The sequence below is a fragment of the Giraffa tippelskirchi genome, chromosome 3 (genome assembly GCF_054371585.1).
Source record: "Giraffa tippelskirchi isolate mGirTip1 chromosome 3, T2T-mGirTip1v1.2.pri, whole genome shotgun sequence".
NCBI classification, from domain to species: Eukaryota; Metazoa; Chordata; class Mammalia; order Artiodactyla; family Giraffidae; genus Giraffa; species Giraffa tippelskirchi.
In genome coordinates this window covers 121,768,635-121,783,391 of record NC_137277.1, presented here as the reverse complement: position 1 = coordinate 121,783,391, position 14,757 = coordinate 121,768,635, and the positions used below count along the sequence as shown (strand labels likewise).

Genomic DNA, 14,757 nt, shown 5'->3' with positions numbered 1-14,757 from the left:
TTATATGTGTAATCTAAAAAGTAGCACAAATGAACCTATATACAAAACAGAAACAGACTTAAAGACACAGAAAATGAATTTATGGTTATCAAAGTAGAAAGAGTTGAGGGAGAGAGATAAATTAGGAGTATGGTATTAACAGATACAAACTGCTATACACAAAATAGATAAGCAACAAGGATTGACTATATAACACAGGAAACTGTCAACATCTTATAATAACCTATAATGGGAAATAATCTAAAAATATAACTGAATCACTTTGCTGTATACCTAAAACTAACACAATATTGTAAATCAAATATGCTTCAATTTAAAAAAAGAGAATGGCTGAAAGAGTAAAGGGAGGAAGTCAAGTCACACACAAACATTAATCAGAATGCTTCAACCATAATGTGCTCTCAGAACAGAAACTACGGGTGTTCATTCAACAAATATTTATTGGGTCCTGCTATGTGCCAGGCACCGAAACCCATTTTATTTCAATGACTACTAGTGAAAATCTTTCTCAAATGTCAGTGTCTGCTTTGTTGCTTTAAAAAGTACAATCATTGGAGTGTCTAGTATTGAACCCTAAAGAGAACTGAAGAGTATGGAGGATCTTTTTGACCTCATGGTTATTACCCTGGCTACCATCATAGAAAATAAATTACTGTAGTGCTTAAGAAGGTACAGTCTGGTGTCAGACTGCCTGGTGTCAAAGCTTTACCACTCATTAAGTGTGTGACACTGGGTTAATTTTGCCTCAATTTCTCTGTCTCTAAAACAGGCAAATAATAATTCCTACCATATATGGCTGTTGTGATGAAATAAGCAATGTATTTTTTGATGTAGGAAACTCTCAAAGTAAATAATGGTAACTGTTTTGTTATCATGTAGTACTCAGTCTAGAATAGATAGAGATGTTTGTATTGAATATATTGAGAACTTGAGGACATGCCCCAGAACTTGGTGGTTCTGTTTTAATACCATTTTTAGTATGCGTAGCAGAAGGAGCATAACCCCTTATATGTAGTTTAACTTCTTTGCGTCCTCACTTGAAAAGTAATATCATCTAACTGCTGGGGTTCATGCATGGACCACATATTTGACAGTGCCTAGAATTTAGTGAGCTCTCAATAAGTATTCCTTTCCTTTTGACAGAGTCAAATATGAGGAAGTAATTCCCTTTAATTAAGAGTGTTGATGAGTTGGGTTCTAGTTAACTGAACTGTAATATGTAAATCAACTTAATCGTGTCCTGACTCTGCCAGATAAACAGCCAGCACCTGGTATGGTTTGGTTGAGCACCTGTATTTGTTTGATTTGGAAAAATTCTTTCTCCTTTTGTGGCTTTCTTAACATTGTGGATCCTTTACCTCAGCCTGCAAGCATCTAACATTTTCAGTTGAAAGGAGGGTTTTCAGTAGGTTTTATAAGATTTTAATTGTGGAACTTAACAGGACTGATTTAAACTAATCCAAATTAGTTGCAGACAATGGAACAATGATCTGGTACCTCATCACTCCTTGTTTATTTTTCAAATAAAAGGAGAAAAATGGGAAGTGTTCCCAACTGAGTCACAGGCTGTGGTGGGAATTAAATAAGTAAACATCATAGTCTTTACAGTGAAAGATACTGGGTGGGAACTAGAGAATCATTAGCAGTCACCCTTTACCATGTATTTCCCTTTGTGGGATGTCTTCCTAGAATGGCATGAGAGAAGAAAACAGAAAGATATGTTCATTATGACAAAGTAACATTGAAATAAGGGTGAAAGAGAATTATAAGTTGAGTAAGGTGGGAGTAAAAAAAATGCATTGACATGAGACAGAGTAAAAGAGGCTCAAGGGAAACCTTGGGACTCTGTCAAAGCAATAATTTCATGAAATTACACTGGTTGGATATATCCTTATTTTTTTAAAAGTCTTTATGGAATTTGTTACAATATTTCTTCTGTTAATTATATTTTGGTTTTTTTGGCTGTGAGGCATGTGGGATCCAACTCCCCGACCAGGGATCCAGCCTGCACCTCATGCGTTTGGAAAGTGAAGTCCCAACCACTGGGAAGTCCCTGGATGTATCTTTATTTTGATAATTATTTTCATACTATGGCCCTCACCTTAAAAATGTGTTCTCAATCTGGAACACTATTGACACTTTGGGCTGGCTAACTGTTGTGAGGGCCTGTTCTGTACATCGTTGGATGTTTAGTGGCATCCTTGGAAGATGACAGTAGCACTTCACCTACTCTTCCAACCCACCCACTAACGCTCCAGTATGATAACCACAAATGTTTTCAGACCTTACTAAATGTTCCCTGGGGAGCAAACATCACCCCCAGTTGAGAACCACTGCTTTGAAAGGATTTGTTTCCACTACTTTATGGGTCCCCGAGGCTCCAACTTTCCTCTCAGGGCATTCCTTTGGCTAACCTTTTGGATCTCTCCAGCACTGCCTGGCTAAGCCACATTGGCAGCCAGGTGGAGACCTCCTCGAAGAGGCTTGGGTTAATCCCTACAATGCTAGGCTCAGTGCCACATTTCCAAGTGTTGGGGCTGCCTAGATTAATTTCTAAGGTAATGTGAATCTTGTCTCCAGTGGTCCTTGTCCTTCTTAAGTGGTACCTGGGAATGTGTGTGTGTATGTGTGTGTGTGTGTTTGTGCTCAGTTGTGTCTGTGTCTGTGTGACTCCATGTTATGTATGTAGCCTGCCAGGCTCCTCTGTCCATGGGATTTTTCAGGCAAGAATACTGGAGTGGGTTGCCATTGCCTACTTCAGAGAATCTTCCCAACCCAGGGATCCAACCCATGTCTCCTGTGTCTCCTACGTTGGCAGGTGAATTCTTTACCACTGAGCCACCTGGGAAGCTGATGGGAATAATGACGACTCAATTCTGTTTGTGGTGCCTTATTTACTGATAGTAAGCTTGGAGAAAGTCACAAACACTTAGTTGAATTATTAAAAGAAAGCCTGTAGTTTATCCTGTTAGCAGAGTACCCCAGAATTATTGCTTTAATGTGGGCCAAACCACAAAAGGAAGCTGAGAAGCCCAGAGTAGGGAGAGGTAAGTTGCCAAGTGACGTTTTAGGAAAACAAAGGCTTTGCAAGATAAAGCCTCCCCAGTTACAGGCTTCATGTTATTAATAACTCAGATGTCATATTCATGCCATTATTGGGAGCATGCATACAATTTAAATATTTTAGCTTCCATTATACAACTGGATCTACATTACTGACCTTTAAGGGCTCCATTCATAAGGGGATGAGGAAAGGGAACAATCAACTACTTCATGCGAGGGCTGGCCAGCAGACTGGCTTTCCCAGCATTGTCAGACAAACCAGGACACAGGGAGTGCTTTGGAGCCGTTCAGAACATGGCAGGGTCGAGACAGAGAATGATGGGGCTGCGGGAGCTTTCAGGACAGGGAATGAGCCAAGGCTATTTTCCCTTTTGAAAAAGAGATATCCCACCTTTGTTCCAAGGGAGAATGAAATATCCATTAAGACTGGTGACACTGGGAATTTCGTTTCAGCTCAGCGCCTTTTGTTGTGACTCCAGGGCAGAGGCGAGGAATCTGGGGTGACAGGTTTCAAGCCAAGATGAGAAAGAAAAAGAATTCCTTCCAAGGATTTCTTCTATTGTCTCCTCAAGAATAAATATTTATAGAGAAAGTTCAAGTGAAGTCTTTTACAATGGTCACGGCTTTAAGACTAAGCCTTTGAGAGAGAACATGTAAAACTATGCTTAAATGAAGGGTGATCCAATTAGGCTTCCCAGGGAAAACCAAGAAACCTCAAGATAATTTCCTATGTAAAATCCAATTGTCTTTTCAAGTGAAATAGGAATACCACTCTGAATTATCCCAGCTCCATAGACTGCAGCAAAAATGTACAGCCAAATTGAATTCTATTCTAAGTAATTAAGTTATTTCCTTCACAGGATCTATAATTTGCCTTCAACAAATGTGATTTGCCTCAGAAAGATAAGACATTGCAATTTTCCTCCAAAATGGATCTTCTGTGCCAGAAACAATTATGAAAAGTAGACCAAATATTTCCTTAATTATATCCTGGTTATTGTCTTAGACCCTAATGCTGGGTAGGATTGGGGGCAGGAGGAGAAGGGGACAACAGAGGATGAGATGGTCGGATGGCATCACTAACTCGATGGACATGGGTTTGGGTAGACTCCAGGAGTTGGTGATGGACAGAGAGGCCTGGTGTGCTGCAATTCATGGGGTCGCAAAGAGTCAGACACGACTGAGTGACTGAACTGAACTGATTGTCTTAGAGCGCATGCCTGGAGTGCCCTGTCACAGAGTAAGACAGGTAAGGCTGCTATAGTTTAGAAATTATCTTTAAATGGAGACCAGAGTTGGAATTTACTCAAGAGGCTGGGGCTTGCACAACGGTAGTGTAAATAGCTGTGGGTGATGTTACATAAGACTCCAGAATCTTGTGCAAAATGTGGGCAACAGGGAGCTTGCTTTCTTCTGAGCTCTGAAAGCACCAATTTAACTTTTATCTGCTTGGCTGAACCCTTGAGGTGCTAGATGTTGCAATAGATTAAGAATAAGTGTTGAGATTTGCATAGAAGATATTGCAAGACGGGTATTTTGGGCATGGTTAATTTTATGAAGAAAACATTCACTTTTGGCTTTATTTTCAATAACAGTTCAGTTGACTTAGGACCAGGTGTTCTGGGGTACAACAGTGGGTAATGGTTAAGAGCAAGGGCTGAAAGGATGAATGGAGTCAGCTCCTGATATGTCCCCTTGAAAGTACATGTTATGGCAAGTCTCTAAACCTCAGTTTCTTCACCTGTCAAAAGGATGTGATGACATCCAGATTGAGAGAAGTAGGTGAGAAGAGGATACAATGCCTGGCTGGCACAGATCTGAAGTACACAAGGCAAGGATACTAGTAAAATCTAAGATGTGGGATTGCATACCTTTCCTTTTTTATGCACATTTATCCTTCAGGAATATTATCTTTCATAGGAATATGAACTGGTTGGATATTTCTAAAGTTGCATGAATTAAGAGTTACTGAAGTCACATTGCCTGGTTTGAAATATTTGTTGTTCTTACTTACTATACTTTGACCAAGTCACTTAGGCTTTCAGTAGCTTGGTTTCATGCTCTACAAAATGTTAGAACCTAGCAGAGTTGTGATAAGCATTAGGTAAAACATGACAACTAAATACCCAGGACAGGATCTGACATGCCATACATGTATCTATTATTGTTATTTTTGACTTCTGCCAGCCAAAGGAATGTCAATAGAAATCAGAACATAACATTAAGTAGGTTTATCATGTAGTTTTATTAACAACTTAATACAAGGCTGTACATTGTAGGTGTGGAAATCAACCCACTTCTGAAAACTGAAAAACCAGCATTTCCATATCACTTCAGGCTTTGGTTATAAATGCCATCTTCTACAGCAAAATCACATGGTGTAACCAAGGAATTTAAGGACAGGAAAAAGAAAATGTTCCACTGGAATGGAGAGATCATTTATTTACAAACAGTTGAGAATCATTTCTAGCTTAAGTGATTTCACTATACACACTGGAATGTTCAGCTCCCTTTTCTACGGTCCTACAATGACTTACAGCAAGTAAGAACTTGGCCACAGGTCCTGCCTAGACGCTTACCAACATGAAACAAAAAATATTTATATAAATAAGTCAATTAAACCTGACAAAAACTAAACAAACACAAGAAAAAAATCCAACAGTCAATAAAAACTGTACAGTGTTGGTCAGTCTTTTACATCTGAAAAAATGTGTAACTTCAAAAAAAAGTTCTTTAATGTATAAAAGTCCAGTGTTAGCTGGAGTGAAAACTCGAAGATTCAGACTCGGTTGAGACAGAAGAATGTCCACCTCGCTTGCCCTTGGAGAGGATCTTCAGGCTGGACCCTCTGCTCACAGAGGTGAGTGCATGCTGGGCAGAGGTTTTAAATTTGGCCCCAAGGAAGGCATAGAGGATGGGATTCAGGCAGCAGTGAAAAAAAGCTAGGGCCTCGGTGATGGAAATCCACTTGTGCACAGTGCTCTCAAACTCACACCCTTGCTGGATGATTTCCAGAAGGATGAAGGAGTCGATGCTGATCCCAATGTAGTAGGGCAGCCAGCAGGCGAAGAAAGTCAGGATGAGGATAACTGTGGTCTTGAGGGCCTTGCGCTTCTGGTAGCCCTTGGAGTGGGACAGCTTGGAGATGATAATGCAGTAGCAGGACAGGATGACGATACCAGGCAGGAGAAGGCCGACCACGATGTGCTGAAACTGAAACACCACTAGCCACAGGTCGCTGGGATAGAAGCGATCACAGATGTACCTCTCATCCACCTCCTTGATGTCGGCAAATATGAGATCAGGGATAGTCAACAGGACAGCGGGTAGCCAGACACCAACATAGACCACCTTTTCAGCCAGCAGCTTCCTTGGCTTCTGACTGTTGGTGGCATGGACGATAGCCAGGTACCGGTCCAGGCTGATAAAGGCCAGGATGAGGACACTGCTGTAGAGGTTGACCGTGTAGATGACATGGACTGCCTTGCAGAGGAACTTCCCAAAGTACCAGTTTGCCACAGCGTCAACTGCCCAGAAGGGAAGCGTGAGGACAAAGAGGAGGTCGGCCACAGACAGGTGCAGTCTGTACTTGTCCGTCATGCTTCTTAGTTTCTTCTGGTAACCCATGACCAGAATGACCAATCCGTTGCCCACTATGCCAGTCAGGAAGATGATGGAGTAGACAGTGGGCAGGAAGATCCGGTTGAAATGGGCATTTTCCTCCCGGAAGCAGGGTTCCTTCATGGAATCATAGTCGCCTGAGCCCACCTCATCCTCAGTATAATTATCTGAAGTGAATATCTGAAAAACAGGCAAGGCAATAGACATTCACTTTCAAGTTCAGCAGGAATTCTCCAAGTTCAAAACAATGTTTCTGGTATTTAAAAAAAGCAATTTGTAAAAACCAACTTAGTCCAGCTTTCTTCAGGAAATTCTGCTCCCACTGAAGTACCGGGGTAAAGAACATAAGGGAATTCTAGACTCCTGCAGATCTCCACCCATCTTCCCCACAGTCATTACATCCCTCTTTAGGAGAACCAATTACAAAACTCATTGTTGAAAACAAAACGGCGATGAGATTCTTTGGGTTCCCAAGTCACATCTTTGCTAACTCTTTTGCCCCGCCCACTGGAGAGAAGAAAAACCTCCGGAGCAAAAAACCAAAACAAAACACAAAGGCGGCGTGGGAGTGTGGGTGGGAGTGTGGGAAGAATCTCGTGTTCTGAGGGGCTGGGATTAACTTTCTTTACGAAGATTCGCCAGGACAGGGAAGCTGGGAGGAAGAAGCACTGGGGGGTGTGTGTGTGTGTGTGCAAGGGCGAGGTGTCCCAAAGACTCTTATTCTAAGGCATGAAACACTGTTTTCTCCACGACTGTCTAAACACCTATCATTCTGCACTTCAAGCAACACGTAGTGAGGAAGGAGAATGCGGCCTTGAACGAAGGGCTTTGGTGCTTGGGGGCAGGGGTGTCAGAAGTGGGTAACCACCGCCCCCCCACCCCCCACCCACGGGCGCTCTTCAGGGGCTTGCGTTTGTTTGCCAAGCCCCTGTTTATCACTTGGCGCGTCTGGGACGTCAGCGAGCACAGAATTTTAATGGGAGGGGAAAGTCACGGGGTCTACACCCGTGGTCCTCGCCCCAAGTTTCATTTCCTCACTCTCCCGAGTCGCTTCCCATCCCGCCGAGGATCCAGTAAATGGGGTGGGAGGTCTGCAGCGGGAAGCCTCCGGGCGGAGGGCGCGCTGGGGACAGGGTGGTCCACTATGCCCACGCCTGCCGCCCGCCCACTGCGGTTCCAGCGGTTTGGCCCCGCCGCACGCCAGGGGCAATACTGCTGGGTGCTGGGGAGAGGTTGGGCGGCTCCGCCGCGGGAGCCTTTGAATCGCGCGCCGCTGGGGGAAACGAAGAGCCTCCCTACCAAGGGGTTTTCAAAAGGTTCCAGGAAACCACCGACGGTTGAATGGCGCAACTGGGCGCGGTGAGAGGCAAACCGTCTCCCCACTCGCACCTGCCTGTCTGCACCGCAACCACCGGCAGCCCAGGTGCCCTTCCAGCCCCTCATTCCACCCCCAGTCCCGGCCGCGCACACCTCGGAGCGCTGCTGCTCTGTGACCACTTATATACTCCTTCAACTTCTGCACGACCCCAAAACTCCAGAACCCAGGAGCCCACTCGCGGCGCTGGCGACGCCCGCGAAGTCTCTCCTTCGATCCCAAGGCGCGCGGGCTGTTCCCGGTACCTCCCTGCTGCGACCAACGCGCAGACAGCTCAACTGAGCGACAAGTGCCCAGCCATTGGCACAACTCCGGGCAGCGGAGTTTACTGAACGCGCGCCCAACGCTAAGAGTGGTTTCCAGGCGCCTTTGCCTGAAGTTAACCAGTAGTCGCCCTCTGGTAACTCTGCCCGGGAGCGCCGCCCTCCACCTCCAAACTCAGATCGTGTAATTTGCTCCAAAAGAAACCCCCGCTCCCTCGAGGAAGAGACCCACGGTCTCTGGCAGAGCGCACATCTCTGCACTTGTCCACAGAGTGTTCTTCTGTTTGCAAACAGCGTGCAAAACCGGCGCGCGCTGCAGAACTCTGGGGGAGACACACGCAACCGTTGAAACAAACGGTCGTTCCAATCTTTTCTCCTTCTACTTAGAAAAAGATTTCAATCCAACCTGCCTCTCCCCTCCTGTAGCCAAACGCACGAAATCTCCTTTCTACACTCCTTCTCCGGGGCACTGGCACCTGCAATATTCTGGTTGCTCCGGCCCACTCAGAGAGCTGTTGCGCCGTAAATTCAGGTAGGTGTTTGCACGTTTAAGTAAAAGCAGGTTGAAACTGGACTTACACGGATCCCTTCCATGGTAACCGCTTGCTCTCCAGCCGCGGGGGCTACCGGCTACTCAAGTCCTCAGGGTCACTTTGCTACCTGCTGCCACAGCCAACACACTGAAGTTTCTGGCCGAAGCTGGACTTTTATAAAAACACGCTCCGCAGGAGGCGCATGCGCCGCGCGGGTGGGCGGGAGGGCAGGGCGGGGAGAAAGGCGGGGTGGAGGAGAGGGGCAGACGCGGGGGCGGGGGACGCGAGGGAGGGGCGGAGGGGTAGGCGCCCGGGCAGTGTAAGCCTGGGAGGCCCTCAGCGGGTACCTTTATCTCTACCTCGCGGTCACCTCGTGAATCTTAAGCGGGGAAGCGCATCCCGGAGGCGTGTCCCAACTTGGGAAAGCAGGATGCGCTTGGAGGAGGTGAAAAGCGCGGGCGATTGACGCGCCCTGTGTGGCGCGTCTATCCTTGTTCACGTGGGTGATATTGCTGACCCGGGAAAGCTACAGATGAAGATACAGGTCCAGAGAGGGGAAGTGACTTGCCGGAGAAGCCCGACCAGTAGGCGGCAATGCTAGCAGTGGGTCCAATATCCTGAGTCCATTCCCTGCTCTTTGAGCAGATGCAGTTCATTCAGAAAATGAAACAAGTAAAGATTCTTTCTTCAGAACACAACTATATATAACTAGACATGCACATCCACAGTAATAGTGCTAGAGTCAGGTGTCGACAATCAGGAAACATTTTGAGGAGAAGGTCGGATGATTTGGCATAATTCTGGAGGGAGATTGTGATAGAGAAGTAGATGTGTATTCCCAGGTAACCAGTTCGTGAATAGTGCTTTTAAAAAAGTGTGCTGTGTTATAAGAGATACTCAGAGAATAGTACTTCCCTAACATGTCACCAGGTAGCTGCACAGATTTATTCATTCTCACAACACCCTGTAGGTGTTATCATTACAGAGATGCATTTAGTCAACAGATATTTAGTGAGAGCTGACTGCATGTCTCGCACTGTTCTAGGAGCTGGGGATACAGCGGTGAAGCTGGTAGTGGCAGAATCGATGTTTTGACAAGGCCCCCATGCGGAGGAAACAAGAAGCAGATGTGCAGAGATGAAATTCCTGGGTTGCCCAGAAATTACAAGCCGGACTCAAACCCAGATCTACTGGCCTCACATCCGCTGTCCGACCTAATGTGGAGAACAAGCGTTGGCAACAGTAAGAAATTCGGCTGGAGAGCTGGGCAGAGTGGAATAAGGGTGGGGGCTGGACGCTTAAAGGTGTCCCAGACGGCTGGGGTTTGCAGTGGGCGCTCAGACAGTGCTTTCCAGTTTCGCGCCACTTCCCGCCCCGCACACAGAGCCTGGATGGGGCGGGGACCCAGTGGGGGGCGGGGCCGATAAATAATGAGACAGGCGAGGGTGACTGCAGGAGTGAGTGACAGCGGGGACCGAGGTGTGAGCTTCTGCTGGCGACTGGCGGGAGCAGTGGCTGCATTACCAGGAGGACCCCAGACACCTCCCACCCTGGGACCGTCGCCAGAAGAAGGCTTGCCCAGACTGGACCCTAAGCACCACTTCCTTTTCTTCCAGAGGAAATCTTTCAACCTGGAGATATTCCCAAGACAATGGGTAGACTGGGAATCATTTCTTTACAGAGCATAATTTTTATCTTTTGTCTGGACCCATTCCCTAATATTTGCCAGTGAAGGTCCTCATCCACTGAAAGCTGATATTGGAGTTTCTCAGAAACTGTCAATTTAGGTCATAATAATGACTGGATACAGTCAATCATAATATTACGCAGATTTTTAAAAAAGTCTTAAAAGCACTTAAAATCGTTAATAAAACATCAGGACCTTCACATTTTCATAAGCTAGGTAGGTCAGGCATTCTATCTGCTGAAGGGCTGGAATTTCAGACGGGTTCCATGGCTTGATTTTCATGAAGCTTGGTAGTGGCAGAATCGATGTTTTGACTCAGAATATCAGCTGCATTGTACCTCAAACTCTTATCTTCACAATGGCTAAAACCTGAAAAGCAGAATCTCCCAAACCCACTCAAAAAGAGAGAGGATAAATCCAGAGTAAAATGATTTGCGCATTAAATATTTGTTGATTGTTTGCAGACAAAAGAAAGCTCCTATCCTTTATCTGAGAACTCCTTTAGATCCTTTTAGGTATATCGCTAGAAGGAAGAAGGCAATGGCAACCCACTCCAGTACTCTTGCCTGGGAAATCTCATGGACGGAGGAGCCTGGTAGGCTACAGTCCATGGGGTCTCGAAGAGTCAGACACGATTGAGTGACTTCACTTCCTCTTTTCACTTTCATGCACTGGAGAAGGAAATGGCAACCCACTCCAGTGTTCTTGCCTGGAGAATCCGAGGGACAGGAGCCTGGTGGGCTGCCGTCTATGAGGTCACACAGAGTAGGACACGACTGACATGACTTAGCAGCAGCAACAGCAGAAGGAAGAAGATAGTTAAGAGAACAATGAAATGCTATTTCATGACTGTCAACTTAGGGAAAAAAAATTCTTTCCAAAGATAATATTGGGTCTCAGGATTTGATAAGACCAACTGTCTCTCACTTGTGTTCCGAGGGGAATGTGGGTTGGACCTCTTTGTGGAAAATGTTTTATATCCAGCAGGAATCTAGAACAGTAATTCCACCTATTGAAACTTATCCTAAGGAAAGAGGATTTTGCAACAACAACAAAAAATATATTCACAGAGGCTTTATTTATAATAGTGAAATATCTGAACAGCCCTAAATGTCTACTGTTGGTGGAATAGTTGAGAAAATGTTGGTATATCCATATGTGAAATTCCATATAGCCATTGCAAATGATGTTTGCAAAGAACTTTTAATGACAGGGCAAATACTTATGAAACATTAGGTGCAAAAAGCAGGATTCCAAACTGTGTATACAATGTGATCTCAGTTAATTTAAAACTAGGAGAAGATTGAAAGAAAACAAAAAATGTTTATAGGAGTTTTCATTGGGTGCAAAATTGTATTTGATTTTTAACTTTATTCCTAGCATTTTACTATGCTTTCCAAATTTCCTGTAATAGACATGAAATATTTTCATATTCAGGAAAAAGTCAATATGATTTAAAAAAAGAAACAATCCCTTCTTATACCTTTCCACTTCCTAAAGTATTTGTTAAATATGATAACTTTTTCTGTGAGTTTCCTCTTCAAAGAATGGTCTTGCACCATTTTCCTCTGGGCTAATCCTACTTGAACTGATTTTTATTTTAACTCTTTAATGTTCTTCAAAATAAAACAATACATAAAACTCAAACATTTTTTGAAGGCTTGGAATGTGCAGCTGACCTCATGTAATCCCCTCAGCAACTTTGTAAGGCATGTACCACCTCTTCTCCACTGGTAAGCAAACTTAAGTCCAGAGAGGGTGAGGAAATTGGCTGTGATCACACAGTGAGGATCTGCACGCAGTCTGTGCTGCAGCAAAGCCCAGGCTCTCTCCTCAACATCACAATGTGCCCTTTCTGACTGTGGAGATTCACCCTCTGGAACTCCCTCCTCTGAAAGTCATTCAGCATTTACTTACATACAGCTTTGAGTGGCATCTTTTGTGTGACGTTGTATGAAAGCGTTAGAAATTGTTAGATGCTCAGTCGTCTCTTTGCAACTCTTTGTGACCCCATGGACTGCAGCCCACCAGGCTCTTCTGTCCATAGTATTGTTCTCCAGGAAAGAATACTGGAGTGGGTTGCCATTCCCTTCTCCAGGGATCTTCCTGATCCAGGGATTGAACCTGGGTCTCCTGCACTGCAGGCATATTCTTAACCATCTGAGCTACCAGGGGAGCCCCTTGTGTGATGTTATTTCATCTTAAAATGAGTGTATGGCTTTTCTCCTCAGCCCCAAATATTCTAGGTTCCTTAAACTGAATGCTCAGATATCTTCTGTGCAGCTAGCCCACTGATGAACAAATCATGGGCTCCCTAATCTTCTTCTGAAGCTTTGTTTAGTGAATTAATGACTTTCCTGTGTGGCTCTGGCAACAGAGCTAGGCCTAGGGGCTGTCGGCTTGGCAAGATCCCCAAGTTCTCAGGCTGGCTTTAGCCCAGGGAGTAACTGGTCTTGGCCGTGGTTTGGAGGGGATGCTTACGAATCCAGTGACATAGAGGCAAGCATTCTGCCACCTCCTGTTGCTTGCTCTGCAGCTGGTTGGTTTGTGTGTGAGTGTGTGTACATGTGTGTGTATCTGTGTGTGTATGACAGAAAGCTGTACTGTGTCCCCAAATAGGTTTAGAGCCAGATGGGGACAGAAAGCTGAAGGACAGACCTCCTCCTGATGGTGGGTGGCAGGAGACAGCATCATTAAAGGGTTTCTGAAAGCACCAGTTCGCCCTGGCCCCTTGCTGGCTCCTGCCCTGTCTCTGAAAAGGAAAATCGCCACTTTTGTTTCTGACAGAGAAGAAAACATACAAATTTCCTTGATGGCAGTAGGAGATACTCAAAGATAATATTTTCCCAAGTAATTTTTTAAAAAAGAAGCTATTTCTCAAGGGCCATGTAATTCTGGCAGAGGGTTATAAATCTCAAAGTGACAGTGTTATCAAATGTCAGCAATTTCCAAGTTGATATTAGGTGGGAGAAGTGGTCTGCCACCACACTGCCACTGCACACAGCCCCTCTCCATCCCCAACTCCTTATGTCTCCAACACCTACAAATGAAAAATGACTTTGGCAAATAAACCTAAGTCTCCCATCTTTCAGCTATATGCTAATTTAGGAAAATTATTACTGTTTTTCTGGGTATATTTTTATCCCAAATTCAAGTCATATCTTGAATTTCTAAAAGGTCTGATTTTGCTAAAATGAGATTATTTGTGATTTCCATCAATTCTCTGTAGCAGTCAAGAACAATACAAAGAGAAAAGCTAGACTGGTAAACAAACACAGCCAATTTAGAGTCACCCTGGTAAGTAATTTAAACAAAGCAGCCACTTAATTAACAGTGCAATGATCATTACTTGACTAGTTCCACTGCCAGGAGGATGCATTACTCTCAAAGTTTGCTGGTCTCATGTGGCAGGTGCAGTGTGGCTTTCTGGATCAGAAGAACAAACAATAAACAGACTCAGTCCTGTTACCCCAAAAATTATAGTGTCTAGCTGGGAAAGAGGGCATGACTTTAGGAAATAATTGAGTGAGCAAAGTCTGTTCCCCATGGAAAAGGCTTGTCATTGTTTTCCTTAAGCCAGTAATTTATTGGCAGTGACCTCAGGCAGCTATACAACAAGAGGAGGCACCCAGAGCCCTGTGGACAGTCTGCTTTCTAAAGAGAATTATGCATCCATGGCAGAGCCAGGGTGCTTCCAGAAATGTGGAGATTTGATCACCCATACAGATGGGCTCTGAGATCATTCTACCAAGAGTTTTATATTAGCAAAAGGACAGGATAGGAAATGTGTGTGTGTGTGTGTGTGTGTGTCTGTGTGTGTGTATAGAGGGAGTGGATGCAGTGTTCTTGCATGAACAATTTCCTAAATCCAAAGCTATAATCAACCTGGCTACAAGTATCCAGAGCTACTTGTAGGCCTAAAGCACCAGTGGCAAATTCTAAATACCTGCAGATATTGTCAATGAATGAGGCATTAGGGAGAGGTGCAGACTGTGAAGAACTAGAGAGGGTATATACCCTGTCCATAGCCATGATCCTTGATTACCCTATGAGAGAATTTGAGCCTTATCTTCCATTTTCTTTAAAGAGAAGCTGAAAGTCCTGATTTTTTAAATGTGAAATCTCTCAACTTTAAAATGTTGATTCAAAACAAGCAAACCAACAAAAACTTTATAAACTTCCAATTTACACTGGCCTAAGTTATTGGCACTGGGA

General features: G+C 44.5%; 2 protein-coding genes across 4 annotated transcripts in view; one reads left to right on the top strand and one right to left on the bottom strand.

Moving 5' to 3' along the window:
• Window positions 1-5,289: 5,289 nt before the first annotated feature.
• On the bottom strand, window positions 5,290-9,004 carry CXCR4 (C-X-C motif chemokine receptor 4). Of its 3 annotated transcripts, none has more exons than XM_081579116.1 (2): window positions 8,155-9,004; window positions 5,290-6,864 (listed from the first exon to the last, which is right to left on the bottom strand). In XM_081579116.1, exon 2 carries the CDS (start codon window positions 6,805-6,807, stop codon window positions 5,818-5,820), a length of 990 nt encoding a protein of 329 aa, XP_081435242.1. In that variant the 5' UTR covers window positions 6,808-6,864; window positions 8,155-9,004; the 3' UTR covers window positions 5,290-5,817. The 3 variants fall into 3 exon arrangements, with proteins under 3 accessions (XP_081435242.1, XP_081435241.1, XP_081435240.1); XM_081579115.1 differs by having other exon boundaries at window positions 8,902-9,004; XM_081579114.1 differs by having other exon boundaries at window positions 7,984-8,206.
• Window positions 8,704-14,757, top strand: part of THSD7B (thrombospondin type 1 domain containing 7B) — a 1,641,422-nt gene continuing 1,635,368 nt past the window's right edge. The window contains exons 1-2 of the mRNA XM_081579094.1: window positions 8,704-8,854; window positions 9,901-10,097. The gene's annotated coding sequence lies outside the window, so the exon portion shown is untranslated. The remainder of the gene's footprint in view (window positions 8,855-9,900; window positions 10,098-14,757) is intronic.

What these genes read in the sequence shown, in the direction of transcription:
- CXCR4 (XM_081579114.1), bottom strand. Translation starts at nt 8,127, where the DNA reads ATGAGGGGCTGGAAGGGCACCTGGGCTGCCGGTGGTTGCGGTGCAGAC. An exon ending in AACCTTTTGAAAACCCCTTG is followed by an intron (nt 6,865 to 7,983) that starts GTAGGGAGGCTC and finishes CCTGTTTTTCAG; the next exon opens with ATATTCACTTCAGATAATTA.